General features: G+C 43.0%; 1 protein-coding gene across 2 annotated transcripts; it reads right to left on the bottom strand.

Moving 5' to 3' along the window:
- Positions 1–1,290: 1,290 nt before the first annotated feature.
- LRRC31 (leucine rich repeat containing 31) lies at positions 1,291–22,460 on the bottom strand (the record flags this gene model as incomplete). Of its 2 annotated transcripts, XM_080655519.1 has the most annotated exons (9): positions 1,291–1,622; positions 3,607–3,774; positions 6,154–6,321; positions 9,303–9,470; positions 10,237–10,404; positions 10,636–10,803; positions 13,310–13,477; positions 16,016–16,150; positions 22,271–22,460. In XM_080655519.1, 9 exons carry the CDS (start codon positions 22,458–22,460, stop codon positions 1,291–1,293), a joined length of 1,665 nt encoding a protein of 554 aa, XP_080511645.1. The 2 variants fall into 2 exon arrangements, with proteins under 2 accessions (XP_080511645.1, XP_080511646.1); XM_080655520.1 differs by lacking the exon at positions 13,310–13,477.
- Positions 22,461–27,223: the final 4,763 nt, after the last annotated feature.

Raw genomic sequence — 27,223 nt, 5'->3', positions numbered from 1 at the left:
TTAATGACTTGAGGCAGTGGTTGGCAAATTGCGGCTCTGTTGACTAATGAGTTTGCCGACCACTGACCTAGACTCTTGATTCCAATAATTACAGGCTGTTGTTGTTCCTTGTGATTAAGCCCCTATCCCAGTGGTTGGCAAACTCATCAGTCAACAGAGCGGCAAACCACGACTCGTGGGCCACATGTGGCTCACGAGCCACAGCTTGCCGACCACTGACTTGAGGTAATGAACCCTGATGGATTAAGAAGGCAAAAATATATAGGAATTAGATGCCCACCACACTAAAATTATTCATTAAATTATGGTTATGTATAAAAGTAAATATTCTTAATTTTACTGAAATATTTATGAGAAAATGATATGAAGCCCAGAAATTGCTTCAGAATAATATCAGGTAAGTGTGGGGGATCCAAATGAAACAAGATTGGACATAAGCTGATAACTGCAGAAATATCTGATAGTTACATGGAGGTTTGTTATAGTATTCTGTAACAAACTTTTAGTTTTTAAATAATTACATATTCACTAGAGGCCCGGTGCATGAAATTTGTGCACTTGGGGTGGGGGGTTCCTCAGCCTGGATTGCGAGAGACCTGGCCAAGGGACCCCATTGGTGCCTGATTGGGGCTGGGGAGGGACATGGGAGGTTGGCCAGCCAGGGAGGGACTGTGGGAGGGCTCCAGGGCGTGTCTGGCCTGTCTTGCTCAGTCCCGATCAGCCAGACCCCAGCAGCAAGCTAACCTATCAGTTGGAACATCTGCCCCCTGGTGGTCAGTGCACATCATAGCAAGTAGTTGAGCGGCCTTAGCATATCATTAGCATATTGTGCTTTGATTGGTTGAACGGAAGAACGGACATTTAGCATATTAGGCTTTTATTATATAGTATAGGAAGTTCCAAAGAAATGTACAGAGAGGCCCATGTACCCTTTACCCTCCCTTACTGTTGACATCTTGCATAACTAGAATACAATAATAAAACCAGAAAATCTACATTGGTACCATCAAGAGAACTTATTCAGATTCCATCAGTTACACATACACTCATTTGTGTGTGTGGGGGGGGGGGGGGAGGGGTCAATGCAGTTTTGTCTCATGTAGCTTCATGTAGCCACCACCACAATCAAGATACAAAATTGTTCCATCACCACAGGTCTTTACTGTATTATTCCTTTTAGTCACATCTACCACCTACCTTCTCTCAATCTCTGAGCTGTTCTCTGTATAATTTTGTTATTTCAAGAATGTTATATACATGGAATCATATATGTGACCTTGGGAAACCAGTTTACTGACACTCGCCATGGTCAAAGTGAATGCTGCTGCTGCGGTCTTGGTCCAAACATTTTAGTTCTTCCTCCAGTGAAGGTGGGAGGATCCATCTTTTCATTCCTATTTCAGTGATCTCCGGAAGTCTGGTCACAGCACATAACAAGTGTCTAAACCATTGTCCACAATCCCGAAAAGTTGATGGCCGAAGGCTAATATCCAGCTCCGTTAACTCTTTGAGGAGCCACAGGTTTTGGCAGAAGATGGCCCATCCTGCATCACAGATGCTGTCATTATAGCTCAGGTCGAGCTTCCGCAGCCTGGTCAGATGACCTGTGTGTATTACCGATGCTGAAAAACAAAATCACTTTAATTGCCAAATTACAAGAATACTTTCTGTCATGGCTGTTTCCCACTTCCAATAACACAATGCGATAGCTCCAGACTGGTAATGACAAGATTGATCATTAGTAATGCTTTGTTATTAGCATTTTATTTAGGGCATCTGAAATTACTTTAGCATTTTATTTAGGGCATCTGAAATTACTTTAGTAATGAATTTCCTCTCTGTGAATCCCAAGTACAACTTGAAAATGGATTTTTTTTTCTCTTTTCACATCCCTACCCAAAGAATATATATATTTGTCAAATTCCTGCTCTTTACTTCACTGGGGTCCCAGCTCTTCCTGCAGACTTTCTCTAATTAAATGTGAGGAACAATGGATCATTGGCTTGAACTGAGGACTATTAGTAAATAATCTTCTTGCTGTTTAATACTATTTAGTTGTTCATTTCTCATTCATTCTTCAGTCAACAATTATTTAACTGAGCACTTTCCATGTGCAACATATACCTGGATAATTTCTAATCCAACTGAGAGATGTCTAATCACAGAACAATTTTGTCTTTGAGTAGCACATATCACAGTACTACCTACAAGGGCACTTAATAAATAATAATGATGAAGCTAAGAGAAGATAACAACTTCTGTAAGAAAAGGTAGGGGAGACACCCAAGGCTAATAGTACATGCTTTCCTTTTTAGTCAAAAGTCAAAATGGATTATAGAGATGAGATGAGTGGTGTAAAATCTCGGAGTTACAGGGACCTTGGAGGTCTCCTCAAGGATTCAACCTCCAGATCAATGATCGGCGAAGGACCCCTTTCCCAGCTTCTCTGGTGACCAGCCCGAGTCTGCCTGCAGCACCCTTACAGGTCGCCCCAAGAGGGTGACGCAGCTGTCAGCAGGAGGATGCCCTTCCTTTGGGACCCTGATCTACCTCCTGGTGATTCCTCCATTGCCCGCCTTAGCCTGCCTGAAACCCCAGCTCCTTCCTTGTGTTAGCCCTGCCACGTTGGACAACAGTCAGGTCCCCTCAAATTTTCCTCCTTTAGGACTAAACGTGCCTTGGTTTTTTTCAATCATTTCTTATACGTTATGGCTTCCAGACCCAGCCGGATGCTCCATTCCCATTACTTTCATTTGCGACAAGTTTGATTCCAGAGTGGCCTTAAGAATTTAGCATTCCATACACTAAACAGCTGCACTCAGTCCCTAGATGTCCATGTGTGTTCTTTTTTTCAGTCTTTCAGCCTATTACTCAGCATATTCTCAAGGCCTAAGTAAGACACAATGTGCATGCTTTTTCTCTTCAGAATATTTCCTATTATGGAAATTTTTTTAAAACATACAAAAAGTTGACAGGAGAGTGAACCCATGCCCCCATCATTTAGCCTGAACAGTTATGTTCATTACACCTAACTTATCTCATCTAGTCTCCTACTTCAGCTGGCAACAGTCTAGTGATGTCTATCAATGAGAAATGATACCTGTATTTCAGTTATGATGATCAGTTTCCTGTTTAAATAAAAGCTTTTAAGTTAAAGAGTCAACATAAAGAAAAAATTAAGTCATAGCGCAGGTACCATGTGGCTAGGGCTAAATCTGTAAAGGTAGAATGTAGATGACTCAAGTTCAGTTAACATGGAACTGGTTAAGAACACCAAGGTGCTCATGTGTGGCGAGATGTGGAGCTCGTCACCTGGCAGGAACCTCCCACCACCACTTCTATGTCTATCTTCTTTTAGGAAACACCCTCCTGAGTTACCAGCTCATCAGATCCCAAATATTAAATTTCCCTCCACTGTTTCTTTTGGTTTTTGAATCTCTCTTATTTGTTTTAAACAGTTCCCTCCTGAGCAGGTGTCAGGAGAAGGGAAGTTGCAAAGGGGGCCCCAGGCCTCGCTGCCTTCTGCGCCTCCCTCCCCCTGCCCTTGCTGGGCGGGCACGTTGGGCTCTGCCTGCCAGGACTGCTTCGGAACCCAGAGATACAAACCCAGGAGAGCCACATCCTCTGTCACCAGGGAACAGCTGCTCAGCCTCAGCACTTGAAGGGATGTGGAAAGCTTTAGTGTTTCCAGAAGCAGCTTCAGGTTGCCACCGACACACTTATTCCAAGAAAGGCTGAGTACTTCCAGGGCAGGGAGGTGAATGGAGGCTTCAGCTAAACGAGAGCAATAAGAAGAGCAATAATTTAGGCTTCTTTAGGGGTCATAAGTCTTCACTTTGAGGAACCGAGGCTAGGGCAACATCTACACTAATGAAAGAGAAACATGCAAATTGACCATCACTTCGCCAGGCCCACCAGCCAATCAGGAGTGAGTATGCAAATTAACCCAACAAAGATGGAAGTGGCCCCACCCCCCCAACCACTCCGGGCCTCTGGGCAGCATGCTTGCAGGCCTGGAGTGGCTGGGCGGGGCGGGACACCTGCTATGAGGGGGAGGGCAGGGGGGGTGGAGGGAGCTACAGGAGCAGTGCTCCACCCGGAGCGAAGACTGAAGGCGGTGGCCAGAGCAAAGGCCTGGGTCCCGGGTGCCAGAGGAAAACCGGTGCTGGCAGCCAGGGGAAGGAAGGCCTATTGCATGAATCTCTTTGTGCAACGGGCCTCTAGTATGAACATAACCAAGGTTCAAAAAGTTGTAGAGATTGCTCACTCCTGCCTGAAATTCATGGCCTCAATTTATGTTGTCTATTTTTATTGGGGAGAAATGTTGGAAACTGTAAAAAAGTAAAACTTAATTAAATGGAATTCACTATTACCTGGAATTTCCTTCACATTTAAGAAGAAGAAATAGCCCTGGCTGGTGTGGCTCACTGGTAGAGCATTGGCCCACGCACCCATTCCCAGTCAAGGGCATGCCAGGGTTGCAGGTTTGTTCACAGGCCCCAGATGACTGAGTGTGGGAGGCAACCAATCGATGTGTCTCTCTCACATTGGTGTTTCTCACTCTCTCCTCCTCTCTCCCTTCCACTCTCTCTAAAAATTAATGGAAAAAATATCCTTGTGTGAGGATTAACAACATCAAGAGAGATGAAGAAAGAGGCAGAGAGGTAGGCTCACAGGCTGGTCAAGATTTCCAAAGTGTGTGCTGGGCTTACATATCCCACCAACCGTGCAGTCACTGCTGAAATCCTGAGACAGGGCCAAACCTCCCTAGGACTCTGCAACTCCAAAATGTATTTGTGCTTGCTTAACTGTAGTTACAGAGACAACGAAGGAAAGTGATGTATTAGGAAAGATTTTTAAAGGAAATTAAAAGAACTTTCTGTTTAATTCTCAATTTTCCCTAACATTAAAATCAACCAGAACAACTAATTTTTAAGGTAAGTTGTTAATTATACTTTGAACTTCTTTCCTTCTGCCTTCTTTCTAAAAAATAAAATATATTCAAGGGGAAAATATACATTCTTTTATAATATCAAATAAGAAAACCCCTCCCAGTCATATGGTACAGAGACCTCTCAATAAGAAATGGAACTTTTTTCTTCTAAATGTGATGCAGAGAAATATATACTACTTGATGTACTTCTTAATTCAGATCGAATTTAAGATTGAATGATAGATTTATGTTAGATGAGATAGTTTATTGAGGTATCTACTTGATTATGATCCATTGATTTTGTAGCTATAATTGGAAAGAGCTGTGTCTTCTACAGAAGACACATAATTAAAAACAAAATATAAAAAATTTCAACAAATTTTGAATCTGAAGTATATTTAGGAAGTATATTTTTGAAACATCATGTTGTACCGAAATTTATTTTTTGTGGAACTTTTCTACGTGAACATTGGTCTGAACAGTGAAATGTGGTGTGTGTGTATGCACACTCGGTCTTACCTAACCATTGGGGGGATTATGGAGCCCTTAAATTGATCTGTCTGTCTATCTACTTACTTAATATGTAGAAATGTCTAAAATGTGCTTTTGGTATGCAGCAAAGAATAAACACAAATCTTGCCCTCAATTTTAAAATCTGAGAGAAATGTGGACATTAAAAAACCAAACAACTAAATATATAATGATTAATTCTGATAAAGTCCACAAAGAAGATTCAGGGGCTTCTAATGTAGATTGAGTGGGGCTGTCTTAGAAGGGGATGTTTCCACTGAGACCTGAAGTCAGAGCTCCCCAGAAAAGAATGGGGGGGGGGGTAAGGCAATTCCAGGGAACAGGGAGGCCAGACAGTCAGCTAGGCTGAGAGGCTAGTAATTGCTTTCCTTTCCCTATCAGACAGCACTCCCAGTTTATATTGGCACCTCATTGAAATGACAAGTTACTGTGGACATGGACCTCCAGAGTTGGTTATACAGACTTTAAATTTTAAAGGTTAAATGTGCAAATGCCAGAGTCATTCATGTGCCCTTCAGAAGGTCACTTTTAAGAAAGCATAGTTCCTGAAAAGAAGACAATGTCACACTTTTGCTTATGGCTGAGTCTTGGAATAATGAAATTCATGCGTAGGGAAAGGGAGCCCACCCCACCCCTCCCCCCAACACACAAGTGTTATTAATACCGTGCTTCCTGGGGAATTTTCTTACCAAGGGCAGTAAAAGTCTCCCTTTGCAAAGCACAGCTATTGATGAGCAGTGACTTCAGTGCTGGTAAAAATCGGAGCCTGCTGAGTAGGTTTTCAGAAGAGCTGCCCATCTCTTTGTTGGCAGATAAATCCAACGCATGAAGACTCGAGAGCAAAGGGATAACCTGGGCTGTTCAAATAGCAACAGTGACACGATTTAGGCACCGTCCCACAAAGAGTCTTCTGGGTGTTTGGTTCCCACAGTCTTCTTGATTGGCAAGCCCTGCCTTCCCTTACACACTTACACACTTACACACTTACACACCACAGGAACCAGCCACTCTTCCCAGTGTGCAGCCTGGGCTCTGCCACTTCCAAGCCTCTTTCCAAAGATTTTGGAGACAGAGAACTGGGCTCTAATCCCAGCTCTGCTACTAAAGAACTGTGTGATTTTGGACACGTTGCTTAACATCTCTGAACTTCAGTTTTCCCAATAACAGTCGTAGCAATTCTACTTCACAGGGCCAGTGAGGAGATAAAACGACTTGGTGTATGTAAAGTGCTCAGCACACATCAACTGCTCCATTAATGTTTGATATTATCATTCTTTTCTCAGAATATAAGTGCTAGGAAGGCAGTGAGATCAAGCAAACAGGACAGACATCTGTTGGTGACAGCACTGGATTGGGTCCTGAGGGCCCCTGAGATGCATGGGGTCTCTGTGGGCTGGCTCACCCCAGGCTCCCAGCCACTGGAGCCTGGTCACAGTAACCCCTTGGTCAGTATCACATCGCCCCGTTTCATTTTCCTCACAGCACCCCCATTATGTCATTTTTCATTTGTGTGTGTGTTTGCCTTCTGTCCTCCCTCACTGAAGGTGAGTTCTGTGTGTAGGAACAGTATCCGAATCTGGAACATGGAGGCACGAACCTACAAATAAGTACAGAATTCTAAACTGTGTAAGGAGGGGAGGAGAATAAGAGAAGGAAAGGTGAAGGGAAGGCAAGCACTTGTGATCCCAACAGATGTAACAATCACTCCCTCGTTGAATCCCCACAGCACTTCGTAGTTCACTGTGCAATTTAGATATTTACTGGTTTGCTACTGCCCTTCCAGACTGAAGCTCCCGGACTGTAAATTGTCCTAAGCCCACAACACAGTGCCAGATACAATTAGATGGTTAACCAATAGTTGTTGGCTAAATGATCTATAATTCCATTTCTTTGGAGCTGTCTAGAATGAGCAGATAAAAGAATGCTTAATATTAAAAAAATAATTATTTAACATCATAAGGTATTATGTTTTTAGTACATAATACATCAACAGGATGTATTTTCATTTCCCTCTTTTCAAAATTAAGCAGAAGGAGAACAGTGCAATTCGCTACAGCTTTTCAATAATCATTAGCTTTCCAAGGCCTGTTGGTGGCTGTAAATCTAGATAAGACAGGCTTGTCTCTCTGTTACGTTAGTGGTAACAATTCAGGTTGTCTAGCAGTTTAATCTTCCTCGGGGCAACAAGCTGAGATGTGATATTTGTGTTATTCAGTATACTAAGGGAAATGTATTATTTAGAATCTGATGGACTGCTAACTGGGAGTATCTCTCTCAGGTATGACACTCATCAACAGAGGGATGGTTATACCTCATAAAGCTCTACCTGCAGCCCAAAAAGGGGTTGTTTTGTTACTTTAAAATCTCCAAGCCTTGACCTCTTCTCATTTTCCAAAATTGAGGGATAAGAGCCTAAGAAATAACCAAGCAGTTCTAAAAGGTAGATGTTAGACCTCAAAACCTATTTTACTGTTTTCCTCTCCAAATGGTACTAAAAAAACAATTACAAAGTTCTTTTTATTCCTGTTCATTGAGTCGTTCATTTATTCAATCACATATTCAACAAACATTTACTGGTGCCAACTATGTGCCAGCCCCTGGGTGTGAGCAAAGGAGAGATGCTGAAGGAGATGCACCCCTACCCCGGAGGAGCCCATGACCTGAGGAGAGCTCAAGGGCAAAGGCCCGGGATGGAGCATGGCTGGTGGGCGTGAGGAGCAGCATGAAGGTGTGGCTGGAATAGGGTCAGTGAGGGGGAGGGGGAGAGAAAGAAGGCAGTGACAGAGGAAGAGGGTGACCATTTGGATTCGTGAGATGAGCTAAAGCAAGGTGGTAGAGGTCTAGATGGTGAACCATGATCAGATTCTGGATGTATTTTGAAGGTTTATTGTGGTTACAGATGGAATAGAACATGTACTCTCAAGGCTGTGCTTGCTGTTTGTTATGGGAAACTGCATACATACATTACAAGTTGTAGTAATAATAGGACTATGTCTGGGGTAGACAGTAAGTGTAGTACCTATGTGTAATGTACACCTGTTATGCACCACCCCCTGACATTTTCTCTACCTTCGTTTGTATCTAAGTGACTTAACTTACTTGTTAGTCTGAAAGCCTCAACACCCTTCATTTTGGCTTTCTCTCTACAGCCCTCTCTGTAATAAGCTAGGTGACACCAACATATTTGTTTCTTTTTGTTGTTCCACTTACTTATTTTATTTTTGAAAAATCTTTATTGTTGAAAGTATTACAGATGTCCCCTTTTATTCCCCATTGACCCCTTCTGGCCCAGCCCTGCCTCCCCCGCCCCCGTCTCCTGCCCCAGGCCTTCACCACCCTATTGTCTGTGTCCATGGGTTACGCTCTTTGGTTGATCTCTTCCTACCTACCTTCTTGCCCTCTCCCTAAGATTGAACAATCTGTTCCATGCTTCTATGTCTCTGGATCTATTTTGTTCATCTGTTTATTTTGTTCATTAGATTCCGCATATGAGTGAGATCATGTGATAAGCCCGTCAGAGAAAGATAAGTATCACATGATCTCACTCATATGCAGAATCTAATGAACAGGTTTATTTCTAAACAGCAACATAAACCCGAAGTGTTCTCCTTCAAGTGCCATCGCTATCATTTACTGACGTGTATAGGAGGACTTTAGACTCACTAACACTTACTGGGCACTTAATAAATACTATATTGGGGAAGTCACAGAACTTTTATGATTTGAGCCTCCCAGGAGCTTCATCAGTAGTAAAAGTTTAAGGGTATATCTCAACTTTGTCACATTTCTAAACATATGCCAAGGCTCCAATGTCCGTGGCTCTATCCCACACACTTACTCAGCGACACCACGTCGCCTGCTGTCAGTGAGCACTGGTGCAGGTCCAGGACTTCCAGATGCTCCAGCGTGGCCATCTGAGCTGGCGAGTCTTCAAAACCTCCACCCAGCTCCTTGTTGCAGGAAAGGTCGAGTTTCCTCAGCTCACTCAAGTATCTAAAAGCAGCATCTACAGAGAAAGTCAAAATCTCGATCTGACATATTACAAGTTGGTAGGCAGGCATGGAGCAGGGGAAGGCACAGGAGACTGAGAAAATACACCCAGAAAAATGCCAAAACAGGGGAATAACTGCAGACTGTAGACTCCCTACCATCTAGCCCTCTTCAGATTTGACAACAACCTCAAACACAATGGTTCTGCCATTAATGGTTTTCCTACTACAATTGAGCTTTGGTGTTTTCAGAGAGTTCTAGATTTACTCAAACTGCCAGTGAGAAGGATATTATAAGCATTTTAAGTTGAAGGGGAAACACAATTTCATTTCACATTCTCCTTTATTGTGGATGCTCTAAACAGGGAAATGACTTTTAACTATGGATACCACTGAAGCCGTTCTTTTTATCAGTACCAATTCCTTCTTACTACTGAGCATAAAATAATGCTGGCAGTTTCAAAAGTAAGAGAAAATGAAGTGCTTTAATAGCACAGAAACTTTTATTTTGCCCTGTATCTATCTCAAACCTAAAATAGACTGGCTTTTTCAGATTCAGCCATTTTAAAAGGTTATTTTTGTAATCATGAAAGTATATTCTTGCTGTAAAAGAAAGTACATAAAACATTAAGATTTAAATTACACATAACCATATTCCTCAACATAGCCACTGTTTACATTTTATTTTTCCTAATAGTTTAAAAAATTAAATACAAAATAAAATGATATACACACATAAAAACATAAAATTATGTATGTGAACTTCAGCCACTGCTTACTTACCCAATAGTTTGACACTCTTTTGTGATAACCCACATGAATGTAACTTCAGTACTTTCAGATTTGAAGCACTTTTTAACCCCTGAGCGATACTGTTTAGACTGCCGCCGATGTTTCTGTTAATGGAAAGATCAAGTAGTTCAAGACTTGGCAGCATAGGTAGCAACTGACCTGGAAGGAAGGAAATCCGAACAAAAAGGGCAACTCAGTGAACATGCAGGTGTGGGAGTTGGGGTGGGCAGGCGTGGAATGCAGCCTCATGGGACCCAGGGATGGAGTGAGCACTCTTGCAATTCAGGGTAAAGAGAAAACAGCCAACTTTGACTCCCAAGCTATCCAATCATGGGTGTCTTCACATTTTAATTTTAATTTTTGGAAAGAACTCTTCCAAACTCCACTTACCCACAAATGCCCCGTCTTCTGATGTGAGGGCGCAATCCACCAGCTCCAACGTTCGGATCTTGCTCCCGGCTTGGAACTTCTGGAGGATCAGAGGCAAGTTTCCTCCTACTTTACTGTTCCAGGACAAAGTCAGCTCCTCAAGGTCAGGTATCGCTTTAAGTGCTGCTCCTGTCACAGAGGGGCCCGAAGATTGATCACTAGTCTGCAAAGCAGAGAATGCACTTCAAAATCGGCCCAACCATTATTTATGGTTATGGAAGCCAAGCCAGGTCTGACTGGTTAGGTGCCCGGTAACAGAGAAGAGGACGCAGTTCCTGCCCACTCCCAGCAGGGGGAGCTTCTATATATGCAGGCACAGTCTACCACTCCCTCCAAAGTTCTGAAGCCCTGCTTATGAGCACAGATTGCTTTTTTAAAATCCACCTATTCATAAGGTATTTCTTACTGAGATTTTTTGTGGTAGTAAACATTTGTACTAGTCCATTACTTTCTCTCACCCACTCTCTCTGGGAGCAGCAATGCTGAGACGCTTGGCCGGAGGTAGAAGGGAGACAAAGCCAGGCTCTGGCCCCCACAGGGTAAAGCTCACATTGACATCAGCAGAGTCACATACAACTGAACTGACCACGGCAGAGAAGAATCAATAATAAAGCATCACGCACTAACAGCTCACAAGATTACTCCGCGTTTGGGGCAGAGGAGGGTGCTTGAGAAAGGGGTGCAATGACATTTCTGAAACCACTTCACACACGGAAGCTCCCTCGGGCTACAGCGTGGAGGCTGGGAGAGATCAGGGAAAGTGACCGGAGGGATCCTTAGGATGCTTTTCACTGACCTGGGGAGAAGGGTGGGAGCCACACAGGGAAAATGCACTTCTCAGCATGCAGCCTTGGTCTCAATCCTAAACAATCAAGAGCTGGAAAGCCCCATGTCCGGAGCCTCTTCCACCTCCCCTGCTGGGCGTGGACCTCGCATTGGTTAGTCACTGTGCTGGATTAAAGATTCAGGAGTCTGGAGCCCCGTGTTAACAGGCATATTCTTCCTGCACAAGTGTCACCTTGTATGTCATTGCCAGTCAATTGGGGGTGGCTTTCTATAGCCCTGAAGCTCGGGATCAGGGAGAAAGCGTATAAGATTGATTAGCTATCTGCTGTGCTCACAGGACTGGATGGCCAGCACTGGCCATCTTGCACTACGCAGTTGTAACAGGTGTAACGATGTGGGAATGGCTCCTGACTTATGTTAGCTTACCAGCCCACCATTTATTCTCCCTATCTGCATTAAGACTGCAGAAGGCCTATCTGCTGGGAGAGGATGCAGAAGTCCTTCTAGAGAGGAGAGAGACTCCGGGAGAGGGACAAGATATCAGAGAGACAAAGATGCACTCCCTCCTGCACCCAGTAAGTTTGGAGTGGGCCCCAGGGCCAAAATTCCATGTTCTGGTCTCTTAAGGAAATGGAGGATCTTGAAAAAGATTAGGTTAATCAAAGAAAAGACAGAAACTCCATTTCCTTTTCATGTCTGAGTAACAGTGTGTTAAATTTGTGATCCTTCTACACGATAACCAGCTGCTAAACGGTGGGGCTAAATTCCTCATGTAAAACCATAGAAGGGACATTTGGATGAGGGAATAGGGAAAAGAGGAACTACCGATCACTGAACATCTGTTATGTGCCCAGTATGTAGTAGGCACTTCACAGAAATTTACTTACCTAATCCTCACAGTCATTTTTTGAGGTGGATATCACCCCCTTTTCAGAGATGAGAAACCGAGGCTCAGAAAGGTTAGTTTGTCCATGATCACAAGCTAGGCAGAAGTGGGACTAGGATTTGAACTGGGATCTGGCCAGTTCTGAGATGTGTGACATTTTTCCTCAGCTATAGGCAGGAGTGGGGCCAGGAGTCATCAGCTGGCCCCCATTTTCTTGGGAGAGATTGGAGAGAATACCTTGGCATGAACTGTATTATTTTTACAGAAATCTTTGCAGCGATGTAAATGATCAAAATACATAACTGAAATAAGAAACTTCAGACCAAAAGAAAATTTAAAAATATTAATGTCATCTAAAACCAGCAAGCATTTTCGTAAGGCAGTTGGCTTAGTAGCATGACAAATGTTATCCTGTGTTCTTTGTTCTCTGTTCAGCATATGAACTAGCTTAATGGAGGTTCTCCTGCTGTTTAAACCAGCGGTCGCCAACCCTTCGGACCTCACGTACCACCAGTGGTCCACGGATCACCCGTTGGTGACGGCTGATTTAAAGCATTTCTTTTAGTTGAAATACCTTGTTTTGATCAATTTTTAAAAAATGGAGGTGGAAAAATAGAAGAGATTATTTTGGAGTTGGAGAAGAATCTAATCATTATCTACTCAACTCTATTTTACAGATGAGGTAAAAGACCCAGAGTGAGCCGGTTTTACAATGATCTGCATTTAACTCCATGAGAATGGGTACTCGCTCAGCCTTGTTTCCTTCTCTATCCCGGAAATTAGCACAATGCTAGGTAAGGTTACATGGCTCTTTAGAAGTTATGCTCGTGCTCAACACCACATGCATCATGTACATCGCCTCAGGCGCAGTACACTTTCCATGAGCACCCAGATAATTCGCCCTTGAGGGCCGGGCTACCAAGGTGTGTAAGTGAAGTCTTCTACGAGAAGCATTCATCATACCCAGTGCTCGAACATCATCTGTGGTAAGTCTGCAACTCCCCAGCCTCAGGCTTTTTAACTTGCTGACAAGATGCATTTGCTCAGAGATTGAATGGAGGGTTCCACCCACAAAATCATTCCAGGAAATGTCCAGTGTTTCTAGGTCCGGGAGAAAAGGCAGCAAAGCAACTAGACGTGAACAAAAGAACATACAGATTTGCATAAGTAAGTTGTGATGTGCAGTAAGTAGGATCCATTGCCTGTACGCACAGAACATAGTTTGGTACTGTAAGAGAATAAGGGGACGAGGGCATGTGGCTCTCTCAGAGGTCTCTCAGCTGTGCCATTAGAGAGATTATGACGTTTACATTTTCTATTTCTTGGGATGTTTTCTATTTTCGCCAAATAATTTCACTCTGAAAATGCAGTGGTGCCCAGCCAGCGTGGCTCAGTGGTTGAGCATCCATCTATGAACCAGGAGATCATAGTTCGATTCCCGATCAGGGCACGTGCCCGGCTTGTGGGCTGGATCCCCAGTAGGGGCCATGCATGAGGCAGCCGATCAATGATTCTCACTCATCTTCGATGTTTCTATCTCTCCCTCTCCCCTCTCCCCTCTTCCTTCCTCTCTGAAATCAATAAAAATATTTTTTAAAAAGAAAGTACAGTGGTGTCTCTATAAGATTTCATAGGATCTTCTTTACTGCGGAGGAAAAGGTAATTCTACTGTTGCCACCACTGTGAAGTGTGCACTGGTCCTTGTATTTTGCAAAACTCTCTGACATCCATCAGCCAGTCATCCTATTGGTTCCTCAGGCTGGTGGCCTAGGGCCTGCTCTCTGGGGTAGGATTGCTGAGGTTGCAGGTGCCTCTTACCTTTTCTTTTTTATCTTGATTACCTGGGCATCACCACCTTAAAAAGCTGCAGTAATACTTAAAAACGGACTAACGTATGGAGACTTAGACTAGCACACAGCCTGATGGGAATGTTCTCTGGGTTTCTGATACTGCTCATTAAAAGTGAAGTTGCTCTCTGGGAAAAGGACCCTCCAAGGCCATTGTATCTCCTGAAGCAACAACAAGACTTTTGAGGGGAAATGCCAACACAGAGGCGGTAAAGCATCTTTGCTTTTAAACGTCTGTCTTGAATGTTAAAGTGGTGGCAGCAGTCGGAAACAGCAGGCTGAGCTTCTGTGTTACAGGCACAGCAACCCCAGCCTTCTGAAATGCTGAGGCCACGCTTCGAGCAGAAAATTGTTTTCCTTTCACCAACATTGAAAGCATGGCTGGCATGGTTCAGTGGTTGAGCATTGACCTATGAACCAGGAGGTCACGGTTTGATTCCAGGTCAGGGCACATGCCCGGGTAGTGGATTCAATCCCTGGTGTGGGGCATGCAGGAGGCAGCCAATCAATGATTTACTATCACCATTGATGTTTCTATCTCTTTCTTCCTCTCTCTTCTCTCTGAAATCAATAAAAAAATATTTTTTTCAAAAAGCATGTTCACGATGATCCTAAATTTATAAAGCATAAGTCTATTGAACATATTAGGATGGAAAAAAAAAATAAAACCAGAGATTGCCATTCAGTGGGTTGGGGTTGAATTCAAATGCCTGCATTTCTACAGGCTCCACAAGTGATCTTGACACGCGGGCGTATGACACCCATGGGCATGGTTAGAGTTCCCTTTCAGAGTACTGTCCAAATTATAATGGCATGGATTTTAATTAAAATAGTCAAGGACTCCTCATTCAAAACAGTTTTTTGATGCATCTCTGTTGTTAGACACATCTAATTTGATTAAAGGCTTAATTTAAGGTATCTGAGAAAAAGAGGGGGGGAAGGTGGTGATGGTGGTGTGGGCACAGGGTTCTTCACAATTACACTCCTGCTTAGGTATAACAAAGGGTAGTGATACTTTTGTGTACAAAAAATATAAGCAAAGGAGACATATGTAAAACTTTAGACAATAATTGCTGGCAGTTGTACTTTTCATTCCACAGATAACCAAACAGCACAGTACCCCTTTAAGTTCCCAAGAAGGCTCGGTTTTAGGCTGAATTTCATGGGTTTATATCCTTATATAAGAACAGATGTTTTGCAGGGGGCCAGAGGCAATCAGTAGGGAGGTAAAAATGCTCAGGAAAAACAAACAAATGAACTTCCTCCACTCAAATCTTTGAAGCTTGAGAAAGGATAAATTAACTTTTTTTTTTCTTTAAATTAGCAGTGCAGCTGCTGTTTCTGAGTAGTCTGGGGCCACCCTCAGACCTTGGGTTACCAAGTAAATAATGAGTGTATTTTGCCTGCTCATTTCTTTTTTTCTTTTTAAATAGATCTTTATTGTTCAGATTATTACAGTTGTTCCTCTTTTTTCCCCCCACAGCTCCCCTCCACCTGGTTTCCACCCCACCTTCTGCCCTTACCCCCCCCCCCCCCACTGTCCTCATCCATAGGTGTATGATTTTTGTCCAGTCTCTTCCCACACCCCCCCCCCACCCCTTTCCCCCCGAGAATTGTCAGTCCACTCCCTTTCTATGCCCCTGATTCTATAAAAATATGGAACGCTTCAGGAATTTGCCTGTCATCCTTGTGCAGGGGCCATGCTAATCTTCTCTGTTTCGTTCCGATTTTAGTGTGTGTGCTGCCGAAGCGAGCACTTGCCTGCTCATTTCAACCTACAGGCCCCATGTTCCCGGCAGTGCAAAGTCAACGGCATACAGACCCATCTCCCTCACGTCCGCTGTCGTTAGCCCGCAGTTATTCAGATCTAGACACGTGTCCTCAGCCTTTTTGCCCAGCTTCTGCAGGAACTGCTCCACTCTGCATCCCACTTCCATTTCTGAAGTGAGAGGCGTGGCTACATTATAAGAATAACGAAGAATTTGCTGTTAATGACAGATAGTATTAAAGATGCATAATGATCACGATAAAACAAGTGAAAAGGCGGACAATAATCCTGAACTGGTCCCTGGTGAAACCTGAAGCATTTACCAGGAAGAAATTCTCCGTTCCTGCCTTGGTGGCTTTTCTTTCATGGTCTGACCTGGGCTTCTCAGCGTAGAGACAGAGCTGTGTTCCTGAAGACGAGGTAAGCTTGTTAGCACATCTGTAGGCGAGCGAGCAGTGCTGGAACCATGACAGATAGCTTTGGCGAATGCAACTGCTGGGCCAAGCACAGGTGTTTGCCTCCTAACCAAGCAGGTGAAGAAGGGGAGGCCTTGCAGTCACCACTGGTGAGTTTCAGATGGCTACAGGGCGGGAGTGAAAGAAACAGCTGCTGCTCATTTCCTCCACCATTCAACTGAGGAAGCCTGAGAGCTAGTGCCTGGGGAAGCTTTTGTATACTCTGAGCTCCTGCTGGAGAACACATTCAGAAAGCCTCATTTGTCCTTCTTGTTATTAGGAACTATTTATGAGGCACCTCACCAAATTCCTCTGTTATAACACTACTAGAGGCCCGGTGCACGAAATTCATGCACTGGAGGGGGGTCCCCTCAGCCTGGCCTGCACCCTCCCGCAGTCCAGGAGCCCTCGGGGGATGTCTGATTGATGGCTTAGGGCAGTGGTCGGCAAACTGTGGCTTGAGAGCCACATGCAGCTCACGAGCCGCGGTTTGCTGCTCTGTTGACTAATGAGTTTGCTGACCACTGGCTTAGGGGGAGCAGGCCTAAGCCAGCAGTTGGACATCCTTAGTGCTGCTGCAGAGGCGGGAGAGGATCCCGCCACCACTGCTGCACTCGCCAGCCTTGAGCCTGGCTTCTGGCTGAGTGGCGCTCCCCCTGTGGGAGTGCACTGACCACCAGGGGGCAGCTACTGCATTGAGCGTCTTCCCCCTGGTGGTCAGTGCATGTCATAGCGACCACTCGTTCCGCCATTCGGTCAATTTGCATATTAGCCTTTTATTATATAGAATGCTAATGTGATCTCACCAAAGTAATAAAAAATACTATAATTTTATTGAGCACCTATTATGTACCAGTGCTTCACTTATTGCATGTGCCAGCATTTAAAATATATGTAAAAACACATTATACTTTTGTAAGGGAAAATAAATATGCATGTACTGACAGTGACTTTAAAGAGGTTTGTCAGTGGCAATGTACAACTTAAAACATGCACAAAGAGCCCGGCCACTGTGGCTCAGTGGTTGAGCATCAACCTATGAACCTGGAGGTCACACAGTTCAATATCTGGTCAGGGCACATGTCCAGATTGTGGCTTGATTCCCAGTGTGGGGTGTGCAGGAGGCAGCTGATGAATGATTCTCTCTCATCATTGAGGTTTCTATCTCTCCCTTTCCTTTCCTCTCTGAAATCAATAAAAATAGATTTTAAAACACACATACACACACAAAGTAGACTGGAATCCAATAAGAAGACATAAGTTATGAATGTGCAGGAATATTCTACTAACCCTGACAAAAAAAGTATAGAACAACATAGCTGAATACTATATATACACATATATTGGTACCAGTGAAAATTAAAAGATAGTAGGATTACAGTAATAATAAAATTAGGCTAAAATGTTAGCAAGGATAATGAAAACTTCATCTCTCTTCCACATGGTGTCTTGTGACTTGCTATTTTTATGTATTTATTTTATTTAAAAGATTTCTATGTTCCTATGGCTCTATTTTCCTGTCCAATGCTAGTTGTCAGTGTGTTTTTTTTGTTTGTTTTGTTTTTGCTTTTTAAAATATGTATCTTTATTGTTGAAAGTATTACAGATATCCCCATTGACCCCCTCTACTCTGCTCCCGCTCCCCCAGGCCTTCACTACGTTATTGTCTGTGTCCACAGTAAGTCAGTCAGAGAAAGACAAGTGTCACATGATCTCACTTATATGTGGAATCTAATGAACAAAATAAACTGACTTGGCTATTTTAAAGAAAGCCACCTGTAGGGTATACAGCATTGCTGGCATGGTCGCTGTTGCCACATTCCACCAGTAGGGGGCAGCACCTTCCACCATTTTACCTCTTTACTCAGGCCTTTAATTTTTATCATGGCACTTGGATACAAGGTATTTTGGGTAGGGTTGCCAGATTTAGGAAAACAAAAGCAGCATGTCCAATTAAATTTTGACTTCAAGGAAACAGGATCATTTAGTAAAAGATGTCCCAAATATTGCACTTATTTTACATGGCAACCCTAATTTTGGGTGGCAGAAAGGAGAGCTGTGGATGAAAGATGGGGAGGGACTGCCTCTTACATGCCAGTGAGCACAGAACATTTTGTTTAAACTTAAAAGAAATAGTCACAGTTATACCATTTCATAGATTTGGTAACTGAGACTCTGTTAATTACTAAGTAGCAGAGTCAGAATTTGAACCCAGAACAGTCTGCTCCAAAGCCCATTCTGTGTGTTTAAAATTTTTTTGTGTTTATAAAATTTCTGCACATGGTATCCTATTGCTTTTTTTAACTCATAGGCTCAACCTACAACCAGCCCCACCAATTCTTTTTCTTTGTTTTCTCCTCAAGCCACTGCCATGTCAATCATTTCCTTTACTATCAAAAGTTTGGAAAGAGTGGTTTGTACTTGCTCCCCCCACTTCTTCAGCACATTTACCAATTAACCTGCTACATCTGGTTGCCACACTCACCTATTCAAATAAATTGTTTCTCAAAAGTCACCAGCAATGACCTACCAATGGATAGATTCAGAAATCTCTTCTCAGACCACATCGAACCTGGGTACTCTGTAATGGTTGATATGATTGGCAAGTCTAAGACAGCACAGTTGGACGATCTTGTTGAAATCATGGATCCAATGGGTGAACAAGTCACAACTTCTCTGAGCCTTGGTTTACGCATCTATAAAAGGAAGACTATAAGTCCTGCCCGGTTCCTTTCTCGGGAGTATAGTGACTTAAATTTACGAGCGTCTTCCAGGGAGATGGGACTCTGCAGAGTCTTACGTGAGACATACTTGGTGAATATTTGTTGAACGAACAAATAATTGATTGGATGAATGAATGAATGAATGAATAAGTGAGTGAATGAATATTAGCTTTACAGTTTCTTAATTACCAAAATAAATCAACATGATAAATCTTTCTCAAAATACCTACATATAAATATGAATATCAACTTATGACACCCCTAGACATCTTGTCACAGACCGTGTATTTCTTTTTAACTATGAAACCCTTTCTTTGAAGACTATCGGTGTCACAGCTCAACATACAAAACTGATGAGCCAGAGCTGCTGCAGGTCGGCTGAGGTGGGAGGGCTGGCACTCTGTGGAGGGGACAAAGTGATCACGCATGAGCAGTCTGTCGAGTGATTTGGGGCCTTTTCCGGCTGCTTTCCCGCTGACCTGAACTCTGGCGTCTCCATCCAGGTGATTCTGTGAGCTAAACAGTATCTTCTCATTGAGTCCTTTTCCAACTTAAATCTGTGAGGGTCGGTTTCTGTTCAAGAATCCCAATGTTTTCATAAAAACATTATTACATTTGTAACAAAACAAATTCCTGTTTTCAAAGAGCTACCTGTCTGATGGAGGAGACACACAAGAAAGCCATGATCACAACACAGAGAAGTGCAATGGTGGAGGCGTGCAGAGGGTGACAGCAAGAACCTCTGGTCTGGTGGGTGGGTCTTGGCAAGCTTCCAAGAGAAAGTGATGCATGGTTTGCACCTGAAAGGACCAATGTGAGCCATCCAGGTGGGTGGAAGTGAGGAAGAGATAACAGGAAAGGGGTGAAGAGGCAAGATGGTGATGCAAGGGAAGGTCTTTTTAGTCATCCAACTTGGGTGAATATGGCCAGTTTAGGAAACTGCAAGTAAATCAGAATGTCAGGAGTAGAGGATGAATGTGAGGCTGGGGGAAGGCAGAGGTCATGAAGAGATAGCCAACTGATGGCCAATACCTTGAAGACCTTTCTTGGGAGTACAGATTTTCTCTTCAAAGCGTGAGGGATCAGGAAAGGGTTTTAAGCAGCTGAGAGACACCATATTATCCGTGGTTTAAGAGGACATCCTGTGGCAGTATGGAGGGCAGGTTGGCAAGAGAGTTAAGACTAGAGAGAGAGAAACCAGTTATGAAGCTGGCACAGTGGTCCGGGCAAGAAATGAGAACCAGAATAGCAGTGGAGAGGAGGATCCAGACCCAAGAGTCATTTGGGAGGCAGAATTAAGGTGACTCCAGGAGCCATTGAATTTTGAGATAATGGAAATAGAGAAGCCATGAATGGCTTGAGCAGCTGGTGTTTGCCAGCTGCCTGGTCTTGCACTGTTGATTTATTCATGGTTTCACATACTCATTAACCATGTTCCTGGAGCTCCGAACAATACTTTAAAACAAATGCCAACAATTTTCTGGTAGAGGTTGTCTTCCTTTAGAAGTAGACTTTCACTTCCTAGTTACCAAAGTATATTTAAAATACATTTAACCTACTTATAAATAAGATGATATTATTTTAGGTATTTAATATTAATAATTGGAAGTGAGGATAGGAATAAATGAAACAAGATTGGCCATGAGCTGATAATTGTTAGAGAGGTGATCATGGAGACTCATACTGTTCTCTCTACTTTTGTATATGTTTGCATAAAAAGTTTAAAATGTTTTTAAAATTCATTTAACCTAATGGATAATAAATTGGTGGCATGTATATGCCATCATATTGCCAAATAAATACTATGATTCTGACTTTGGAGAGAGGGTTGGCAATATTTATTTTCATAACCCTTGAATATATAATTTTGGTTCTTGGAATTTATACTTTTTAAAAAAGCTGAAATTCCATGAAGCAGGGAATATGGGAGAGGGAAAGCCAAAGATAATCACTGAAGGGTAAAAAAAAATTTATTAAGTAATTATAGCATATGAATGTAATGTAATATTATGCAGCTGTTAAAACTATGTATAGGAACATTATGAAGCAATGTAGGAATTGAGCAGTATAATAATATGTTTCAGAAGTAGGATCACTGCTTCATTCAACTCAAGAGAAATTTGTAGGCTATTATAACTGCAAGAGATACCTGTTCTAGCCCCCAGCTACCTCATTGACTTGTCTCTACTCCTCTCCCTCTCCCCATCTCTCACCCTGTGTCAGCATCCCGGACTTCCTGGCTCTCTCTCAAACACTCCGGGCTCAGTCCCACCTTGGGCCTTTGCATTTACAGTTCCCTTTGCCTAGAAAGCTATTCCCACATTTATCTATGTGGCTAGTTTTACTCATTCATTCTACACACCTGACTTTATTTAGATCTCTGCTACAGTGCCACCAAGTGAGAGACTCCTTTCCTCCTATCCTGTCTAAAAGAGCACTTCCATTCCAACATTCTCTACTTAGCCTGCTTTGCTTTTCTTCATATCACTTATCAGCACTGAAATTGTATCTGCATTTGGTTCCTTGTTTACATAAGGTCCTGCTTTTCATGGCTGTATTTTGAGCACTTTCAAAATATAGTGGCAGGCACATAGTAGGAACTCAATGAATGGTTTCTGACTGACCATAAATGCATGCACATGAACAAAAGACTGAAAAGAATCTTGAAAAAAATGATCATTTGTGTGAAAATGAAAGGAAATCAGGTCCTTTCTGTAGCATTATAATACTTTTGATAATTTAAAAGTAAGATTAGCAAAGTATTTAAAGTATTTAAGTAACATATATATATATATATATATATATATATATATATATATATATATATGCCTAATATGCAAATTGTCCCTGTGGGTGTTCAACTGGAAGACCGACCGCTCACTATGATGTGCACTGACCACCAGGGGGTGGTGAGAAATAAAGGGAGGCCCTGGCTGGCAGCCAGAAGGCCCCTAAATGGCCCTGATCGCCGGCCAGGCCTAGGGACCCTACCCATGCATGAATTTTGTGCACTGGGCCTCTCGTAATAAATGTTTAGACAGAGACTCATATTAGGTTTAATTTCACCCAATGATCTCCAGGGGAAGACATTATTCAAAGAAACAAAGAACAGACAGCAGTCAGCAGTTTACCGGTGTCTAAGGTGGCAGTCCTCTCTGGCTCATCGCTGGGCTGGGAATCAGCTGTTTTAAGGTCATTGCTCTCGTTTCTGCTTTCTGCTTTGGAGGACCTGAGTTTTGAGCCCCTGAGGAATTTGTTGACAAATGAAGTCCGGGGTTTGGTTTCTCCATCTGAGGAACTTTTCTTCCTCGTTTGACTCATGGTCAAGTTGAAGGAGGTCTTTCTCAACAAGACATCATCTTGTTTTCTGTTTTTTAGGATTTCTGAGAAGAAAATAGGACTGTCAAGTCTGGGTGTAATCAGAACTTCCCTATACAGGCTTTTATTTCTCCTTTTCCTTCTGTTTTTATTACTGGTAATGTTTAACCTAAAAATAAGAATGATGTAACCCAGGATCCGGGAACCAGCAGATGGTAGCAGATGTCAATCCAGAGTTTTCAACATTGCCCTGTTTTATTGTGTGAAATGTGGGTCATTGAACACCACTTTGGCAAGTGCATCAAATGTGTCAATAGATTTTAAAGTTCAACAGTCAGTTAGCGTTACCTTCTAAGAAAGTTAGTGAAGGACGATGTCGCATGCCATTAAGCTGCCTGGACCTTCACAAAACTGTCACCCAGAGGAGTTAGTTGGCCTTCGGTGTCCCCAGCCTCCTCTCCTTACACACCGCTTCTCTTTCACTTGGCATTTTTACTTTCTCTACTCCAGCCATTAAAAACACCTTGGCAGTAAAGAATTCATCCATCCCCTAAACAGAACCTACTATGGGCCAGATATTATAAGAGATTCAATGAAGAACAAGACACAGCTCACGTGTGACCTGGTGGGAAGATAGACCTATGTGCCAATGATGACACTGGGAGAAGGACCATCAGCAAGGAGAGACCCAAATAGTCAGAGACCCCACAGTTGGACTAAGCCTGCTTTGGAGAACAGACTTGGGGCAGTGAGTGACATTGCCTGGGTTTTAAGAACTAGGAATTAGCTGAAAAGAAAAGAGAAGGCAAAGTATCCTAGGCAGAAAAACAAACAAACAAACAGCAGGCTCACCTGCTTATAGACATGCAGTCTAGTGGTTGGCTCCAGGAGTGAATTCTGGTTTTAAGGGAGCAAGATATGTAGGAGGTAAGCCGAGGGTCTGGTGTAATGTAAGGCTGAAGATTCATGAGGGTCACTCTGTTACCCCCTCCTGGGATTTGCTTGCATTTTAAAGGAAGGTTAAAGTCTTAAACTAAAGAGATAAGCCTGTAAATGGAATTTCAAATTCTGTTAATAGAATTTCAATCCTGTTCTTGGGCCAGGGCCCAATAGTCTTACATTCTTCAAATGTTCATGACTTTCTTTCTATACGGGAGGTATTTCTGTAAGATTATATTTCAGAATGGTTCAAGAAACGTTTTACACAGGGACTCCTGAGAAAGACCTTGCAGAACCCACCTTCACATCTGGGGGATGGATGTTCCATAGTACTACTTTAGAAGTCACAAATGGGCATCCGTTTCTTTTTACATTTTCTTTCCAAATTAGATCAGGGTCCACTCCTCCCAGGTTTACCCAGGAGGACACAGCAATAGGTTGGAAAGTTGCCCCACAGCTGACCAGAGCCTCAGGGGGAAGGAAGGAAGGAAGGAAGGAAGGAAGGAAGGAAGGAAGGAAGGAAGGGAGGGAGGGAGGGAGGGAGGGAGGGAGGGAGGGAGGGAGGGAGGGAGGGAGGGAGGGAGGGAGGGAGGGAGGGAGGAAGGAAAAAAACCTTCAGCTCATGAATCCAGCTACAACCTGCAGCCCCAGCTGCCCCATTGCGATTCCACCATCACCCTACAGGCCCTTCTCCTTTTGCCCCAACCCAAGACTTACCTCCAGGGTCATCTTCACTCAATTTCACCTTTTGGAGACATACACAGCCGTTCTCCGGAGAGCCATCCCAGGAAATGGTTTCACTCCGCCCACCCTCACCCCCTAAATGCACTGCCTCTAACTCCTACGTTTAAGGAAACACTGCTGGACAGTGCTCCAGGATGTGGTAATTTACCCAGGTGAAACCCCACCCAGCTGTGAGGCACACAGTCCACAGCAGGGCCGCCAGGGAAGGCAAGAAACTGCCCAGGATTCCAGGGGTCAGAAGAGGAAACCAAAGGACGGTGGGCAAACGGGGGAGGCAGAAAGGAGAGAAACACAGAGAGGCTGAGAGGGAGTTAGGAAAGGAGCAGGGATGAGGAAGGCAGGTGTGTGAGCACAGGGGTGAGCGCATCAGCACATTTCTTAGTATTCAGTATAGGAGGGCACCATGCTCACACTTACAAAAAAAATATTGTTTCCGAAATATGTTTAGGAGATTGCTCTTTGTATACAAACTTCAACAAGTACTCAGGCTTCCCATACTAAGTCAAGCTTTAAGATTAGCTCACACACAAACCTCTTCTCTTCCCCTTTGTGAAGGTAAGCCCTGAAAACTGAATTTGGGGGGATTTGCAGATCACAACATAACCACCAGACGACAGCAGCTAGATACTGGGGTTTTGTCTCTTCCCCCAGGATCAGAAGCATTTGCTCAAGAGCCCTTCGGGAAAACGAGTGGCTGGCATTTCAATTCAACTTCACAATGTTAGTTGAACAATTACTTTCAATATTTACAGTATTATCAGTAGGTAAGGTTATTTGTCATGAAATGCCAAGGACAATAAAATATTTCTTGCACTTAAGTGGTTTTTATTTATTGATTTTTGCAAAAGTGAGGCTACCTTTCCTTTCTTTTCCAACCTTAGGTTTGGGCTTAACATATACTTAAAAATGTTGATCCTCTTTCAGAGTGAATCGTATTTTCAGTGATGTTTGTGAAAGGGAAATGCCTTTGCTTTCCCCACAAAATGTCATTAAAAAGGAAGAAAGTCCTGCACACACTGCATGAATGAACCTTGAGGACATTATACTAAGTGAAATAAGCCAGTCACAAAAGGACAAATACTGTATGATCCCATTTCTAGGAGGTATCTAACATAGTCAAATTCATGGAAACAGAAAGTAGGATGGTGGTTGCCAGGGGCTGGGGGTGGGGGTGGGGGTGGGGGGAGGAGCAGGGTAAATTGTTTAATGGGTACACAGTTTCAGTTTCACTAGATGAAAAAGTTCTGGAGATTTGTTGCAAAATAATGTGAATGTACACTTAAAGATGATTAAGAACTGTGCATTTAAAAAATGGTTAAGGTGGTAAAATTTTTATGCCTTTTTTAAAAAAACACCACATAAAAACACATATGTAAAAGCATATAAAGTGATTCAGAGGACCAGGGCTCTAAATGCAAAGGAGTTTTAGGAATACCTTAATCAGTTTCTGCTTTTAATTTTCTTTTCATGTATACACAAGTGTGGTTTTAAAAAAATCCATGCTTAAATATGTCTAAGTAGGTTTTAATACGTATAAAACTCCTAGGTAATAGAAACGACTTAATGCAGTCACTTCGTTCTAAAGCACCTGGTGGCATTCAGTGTCTTTTTAAAAAATGTATCTTTATTGTTGAAAGTATTACAGATGTCCCATTCCCCCATTGACCCCCTCTACCTTCCCCCCAACCTTCACCGCACTATTGTCTGTGTCCATGGGCATTCAGTGTCTCAAGTTACACGTCTGGTGGGCTTGGTTCAGCCCTATCCAGAACTGTTGCCTTGAAAATGCATTATTGTAGATCTAGTCCTAGTATTTCCATTGATACTATTATCCTCAGTTAAGTTAAGCCGGAAAGGGAATTTATTAAAAGGATAACAGAACTTCTATTAAAGGGACAACACAGGTGAATGTGCCCACTCCTTTTGAATCTACTCAAACAATGATTAAGGGATTAAAAAACACTTCATTAACCTGTAAAGATAAAGAGAACTAGATAGATGCCAACATAATTTTGGAATCTACAGCATGAGGGTGAGTTAAATGGACTTGACACTAAAATGCCTGCTTTGGTTGGGGGAACAAATTTTTCAAACTTCAGAACCCCAAAAGGCTCAGTAATTGAACCAATGATTATACCAGGCAACTCGGAAGGAGGTAAGTATGGATGGAACTGAAACAGGATGATTAGTTTAAAATTTGTAAGAAGTTAAACTATTAAATTCGGTTTCTCACGCCGGGGAAGCCAGGAGACTGCCTTTTCCCTATCCTGGCAAAAGACAGAAAGTTTCTTTTCAGGACAGGTTGAAACATACAGGATCTGGTCATGTTTTGAGTCCCTTATTGGAAAGGGAGGTCAGGTAAAGTCTACATATTGAACCATGAGACCCTTTCTCATTCCCCTTTTGATTCCTCTAAGAACACAATGGCCACTAAGCGTAAGCACCCTCTTCCACCACCCAATACAGGTTTGTGGGAGGCCACGACTAGGGAAACTGAGCAGCCTAAGAGAAAAGGCCTACAGATGATAACTGCTGAGAGTCCCTTGACTAAAGGAAGTCCTGCATATATGCGCACAGAGCTCCCAATATAATGCCAAATTCTATGTATGCTTGAAGGTCTGTCTGGGATCCCAAGGTAACAGACAGAGGACAGAGGCCAGTGTTTAGTGCAGGATCTTAGGTGCAGGCAATGCCCTCCTGGTTTCCCTGCCATTTCGTCCCTGACATCTTCACACAGCCAAGCATCCCTTCTTACGCAGTGAGTCATCACGGAGGACGTAATAACAAACCTGCCCGTGGGGTCCTCAATCCTGTTTTCGTACGCTGGGCCTCAGTTGTTTCGTGCAGTGAACCGTCTCCTTATCGAGAAGTTGTAACACGAGAAACATATCCATTTGAGCTCAAAAAAGTCAGCAAATGCGTTAGATGCTCTCAACATTTTCCTACCCTGGATGTCACGTCCCCTATGCCTAGCATCTGCGGAACATCAAATCTCACACAAAATCCTGAGAATCGAAGTTCCCTCATCCTGATCAGGAAAGCAGCTCAAGAGAAAGGAAACGTAAAGACAATTAGAGTTTTGA

This window comes from Plecotus auritus, assembly GCF_963455305.1.
Source record: "Plecotus auritus genome assembly, chromosome: 2".
In the NCBI taxonomy this organism is placed as follows: domain Eukaryota; kingdom Metazoa; phylum Chordata; class Mammalia; order Chiroptera; family Vespertilionidae; genus Plecotus; species Plecotus auritus.
Note: the sequence above shows the minus strand (reverse complement) of the source record. Positions and strands in the feature narration are given on the sequence as shown.